The sequence below is a fragment of the Sphaeroforma arctica genome (assembly GCF_001186125.1).
Source record: "Sphaeroforma arctica JP610 unplaced genomic scaffold supercont1.235, whole genome shotgun sequence".
Classification (NCBI taxonomy): domain Eukaryota; class Ichthyosporea; order Ichthyophonida; genus Sphaeroforma; species Sphaeroforma arctica.
Window position 1 is genome coordinate 63,451 of NW_014040323.1, and position 5,369 is coordinate 68,819.

The following is a 5,369-nucleotide window of genomic DNA, read 5'->3' on the forward strand; positions in this document are numbered from 1 at the left end:
CTATATCTATATATAAATATATGTATGTATGTATGTACATACAAACTTACATACATATATACATCCATGCATGATACATACATGCAGACATACATACATGCATGCATGCATACACACATGCTTGAATGTATATGCATGCATACATATATATATATATGGGTATATTTAAATATATATAGATATATAGGCGTATATGTACATTTGTATATAGGTATATATATATATATATATATATATATATGTATGTTATTTTATATATATATATATATTATATATATATATATGCATGCATGCATATATATAATTATGAACACGTCGAATTTAACTCGGCCTTTTGTGGCGGGTAGGAATGGGTATACGGGATTTCGAGCGAACAATATGGAATGGGAAACTGAACTTTGTAGATAAATTAATATAGCGATTGTCCCTCCGGCACAGCTCAAATGGCCCGTAGAAATAGCGATGAATAGCGTAGAAATAGTAAACTTAACGGGAACAATCGGTATGTTATCTCGACTTGACTTGCACTGTTGTGTATATCTATATACATATGCAGTACATGTTATATATATATATAACTACCCGTGGTCCGTGGCCGTGGGACCTTGGCCTCGTTAACTTGTGAAGCAGTACCCCGCTGACCACTACTAGTAGACAGTCAGACAAGGCAAGCAATTGACTCTGCGGCATTGCTTGAACTTTGTAGAGACAGATATGAGATGAGAGTTCTGACTCTTGAGTAATAATGCAGAACAAATGAAACTGTTCTCCCATCAGTAAACGAATCTTGAAGTTGAAAAAAAACCCAAATTTCAAATCTATCGTCTACAGTTTCTAATTTACCCTTTTGTAACAAATAAAAAAAGGGATTCATATAGCTAAAATACACTTTGCTGCTTTTTATATATATGGTTCTATGTTTTATTTGGACTTACTACCGTCTATGTGTTGGATCTTAGCCAAAATACACTTTGCTACGAGACTTGACACTTGAGACAGCTTGATTACTTGCACATAGAGAGAGAAACACGAAACAGTCAAACTATCTTTTAATAAAACTCCTTGAAACCGTCCGATAGGCAGTCCAGAGCAGCACTATAAATTTATATGACAGTTTACTAGATATAGTCAATTCCTTTTATAGTAGTATAGCACAACACCAATATTTCCAAGATACGCGAGCAAATCCCGAGTATAATTTTACGCTATTTGGTAAACGGCATTGGTCATCAGAAAGATCAGATTGGTCATTAACAAGTGACGTTAATACAATCTAGATTCGAATGGCATTCCTTGGAGATTTTCTTCCCACCAGATCGTATGTAAATAGCTAATTATTGTTAAACTGATAATCTTTATTCAGTGCATATTTTTTTTTGGTGATTTTTAATTTTCATGTATAACTTATAACTCTTAGTACATATCTCAGTAAACCCTAAATAACTCTACTTGTCTGCCCATATTATTTTTCTAAAAAAAACACTTTCCGATATTTATTGATCGATAGCGAGTTACTCATAACATCGCACAACTCGCATAATGGGAGTTGAAAACTGTAAAACAACTAAATCTTTACAACCCAGTTGCGCTCTCAAATCTGGATCTATATATTTTTGTTTTTACTTGTTTCCCAAAAGCGCGCCGACGTCGCCGAGTCGACAGTCGACACTCGACACTACGTAAATATATATTTTCAAATAGATATTTCATATTCTTTTAATTAAAAAATAGATAATACCACGTTTAGTATATATAAAATACTGTATATACTGCCGTCGCTTTACTGTCAGTGCCAGTGCCAGTTACAACTTGCCACTGCCGTAATGCCGGACTTTGTGTTATTAAACTAACTGCTGTCGAGAACTCGAGACTTAGGCGAACTGTCGACTCTCGAGTGATATCGAGTCGTTGAATTATTTTATAGGTCGACTATCGTTTACAGTTTCTTGTATTTATGTACCAGCAGACGGATGTACATCACCCTACTCCAGGCCGGACTTTGACAGGGCATACTACTGACCCTATCGTGGAGTTAGATAGCGGAAACGGCTTGTATTGACTTACTCTTGAATATCACGACAATTTTTCGAAGAAAAAAATGGGGTTTTTTGAGCGCCACCAAAACCTAAAATTTTAAAAAATTGACCGTTTTGAATATACCATTATGTACACTATTTGGGTCGATATCAGACACTTTTAGAGACAATTATGGCACAATTTTCAATACCCCAAAATACCTGACAATTGATATCTTAGAGTCCCCATTGAAATGTGTTTTTCCTCCCACAGTTAGAAAACACTATTATGAGAATTTGCCGAACTATTACTATACTATAAGTAGAATGTGTGCAACTTTGTAATTGGCAGCTCTTCTTGTGATAAGCAAGTCGAACAGGTCAAGGCACTTTAGTGATGGCCGGATGAGGGGACACAACTTAGGCGACAGACAAACGAACAAGTTTTCTGCAGTTATACAAGATGAAGAATTTGAACCTGATGATATTGAGTTGATTAGTGACGAGGATAGTGCTTCTGATAGGAAGGAAACTATCGTGGACGTTTTACTAGATGACTAGATAATGGAATGTATTTGAACAAACTATGAGGGGCTGTCTATAAAGGTGCGTCAGCAAGGACAGACAGAAGAAAGAGATTGAGAGCAAAGAAGATCTGATTCGGAACCGATGGTATAACCATGAAATCTTACTTCAGTATGAACCCAAAGGCAGTAAACTCTAACCCCTAAACTCTAATACTCTATCTGACGTCAGTGTTCCCTCTGTGTCAAACCGACGACATAAATCTGTTTAGGCTTTGTAGTCGTATCCTTAGAGAGTGCCTTCTCTTCGACAATCTCTGCGTATACGTTTCTTTTAAAAGGCTATGGCATATAGCCCTCTTGATACTCGTTGAAGCGGTTTCTTTAGAGTATTTCAATGTTTTGGACGCCGACTGTCAACAATCAAAATATTGGCCACCACATGGGCTGTCATGGTCCGATATTGGCCGCATCAAAATGGCCGGATTTTTTTTTCTTCATTGCGGCAATGGCTTCCTTTACACAATCCTAATCACTAACAGTATTCAGTAATCACACTGGATATTTTATTTTTGAAACTTCCAAAAAAAAACCCCCATTGACAAGTATATTTTTAAGGGTGAGGTAAAGCGGAGCCGTATGTATTTAAAAACTGTAAAGGTTAGGTAAATATATCCGACTGCATGACTGCATCACATAAATAAATAAATATTATGCTTTGATTCGTTTTTTTCTGATAAGAAACAAAGGCTGTTTATGATCTGAGATATGACCTACAGTATTTGTGAACTATGACTGTCGGGGGTATCGGGGTTCCGCCAGTAGAAATTTGATATGCTCTAAAAACTAAAAAGAGTTTGCGTAAATAGTTTCTCCTTTTGTTTTAAACATAAACAAAAAAACAAAACATTTGTTACAAAAACAAAGATGGGGGGGGGTTTTTTATAAATAAAAAATAGCTTGGTATGTACATATGTATTTAAAAATATGTGTTGTTTTATTTTTACAACAAAATAAATACTTTAGTTTTTGTTTTTTTTGGTATTCTGTTTTTTACAAAAAACAAAAAACAAAAACAAAAACACAACTTCACACGTGAATCACAACTGACATAATCGAAAGCCTAAAAATAATTGCTTGTTCTAGTTTTGATTCTAAATATGAGATATCACTTTCAGACTATAAAAGGTGCAATCTCTCCCGGTTTCTATCTCATATTTTTCCTCGCTATTTAACATTGTCTGTGGAAGTAATACAAGATGCTAGCCGGTACTTCTACTATCGTTGTCTCAATCCTGCTACTCGCACCAGTAGATGCGTTTCGTTTCCCCCAGCCTGTGAGAAACAGTTGGTCCAGAAGACCTATCTATCCTCCCCGTAGTAACTCTGGTCCCCGGCGCGGCGCCTATAAGAAAAAGCCAAAAGTTATTATTCCAACAGAAGACGTCTGCTACACGACGTGTTTTTCAGAGACTAACGAGTCGGTGTTCGAAGATCTATTCTCAACTGAATCGGTATTTGGAAGCACTTACTGTCACGTCGGTTACGAGCTCGATGAAGACAAGCAAGACACGTACATTGCCAAAGACAACCTCGAAGACTGCTAGGAAATTTGCTGCAAGAAGATAGAAGAACCAGATACTATCACCTGTCTCTACCATGATATAAAAGCATCTGGGGGTGAACCTGTGTGCGCAGAGTCCAAGCAGGTGTTAACTCTGATCTCAGCTTTTAAAAGAAGACGGGAGTGTAGTCAGGATCCACATTGTCCAGATGACCAGTCATTCTGTGGCAGTATTTGCTGTGAAAACCTGGAAGTAGTTGCGATGCGGAGGGTCAGGAATATGTCAGTAACCTGATGTGCGTATGCTATTCTTTGGCTCAGATCAAAAAGGACCGAGGATGCAAAGAGTAGAACGATTTCGCATTCGAGAAGACCATGTCAAGTTGCCTCTTGCCTACTGGTGATTACAGCTCTAAAGATTCATACGAAACCGAATGCACCAGTGATGATGGCCAACCGGCACTTGAAGCTGAGGCAACACGTCTGAATAATGCGGAATCGGTATTCTGCGAAAGTGACACCCCTGCCAGTTGGTACTGCCCATACTCTATAGCGTCGACCCCAAGCTCAATAGCCATTGACGGAATGTGCGCCGCATATGAACAACATACCGCATATTTTGGGCAATATACTGACAAGACGTGTTATGCCGTCAACGAGTATGCCAAGGAGAGGGCTTTGTCCGATAAGAGTTTGCCCGCTACTTTCGACAACGATGAAGGACGCGAGGTATATGAACGCACCGTTGCAGCGCAGTTCAAGCAAGTGAAGAAGAAGGGTTGCCTGTATCCTTTCGAAACTAGGTACGATTACCCCTATTACTGTGGATACCCCAGTAAGGGAAAGTGTAAATTCTGAGGAGGGAGCGCGATGAACACAATATTGATACATGAGAACAAACTTGAGAAGTCGACATTCTCCACTCTTCAAGTTACATACCCATGTAAATTAGTTGTGCAATGTATTCCATATTGAACAATTACTTGCGAAATTGAAAACCACCGGATGATCGTTAAATTTGGTGAGACCTTGGCATTCCAAATAAAAAGCTTCAAAATATCAAAGAATCAGTGATATCTGTACGGGGTAGATTAATATATGCTCCGTATCTTAATTTTCGCCACAAACTATCTGAAAGTATCAATTAATTGCAGATATAATTGTGTGGTTCGAACAGTTATAAATCTCATGTATATATATATACATATATACATATATATATATATGTGTGTGTGTGTGTGTGTGTGTGTGTGTGTGTGTGTGTGT

The 5,369-nt window shown here is 37.6% G+C and overlaps 1 protein-coding gene across 1 annotated transcript; it reads left to right on the forward strand.

Annotated features, from left to right (window-relative positions):
• Window positions 1-4,478: 4,478 nt before the first annotated feature.
• Window positions 4,479-4,977, forward strand: SARC_04281 (hypothetical protein; the record flags this gene model as incomplete). The annotated part of the gene is made up of 1 exon (XM_014301899.1): window positions 4,479-4,977. One exon carries the CDS (start codon window positions 4,479-4,481, stop codon window positions 4,959-4,961), a length of 483 nt encoding a protein of 160 aa, XP_014157374.1. The 3' UTR covers window positions 4,962-4,977.
• Between the last annotated feature and the right edge of the window lie 392 nt (window positions 4,978-5,369).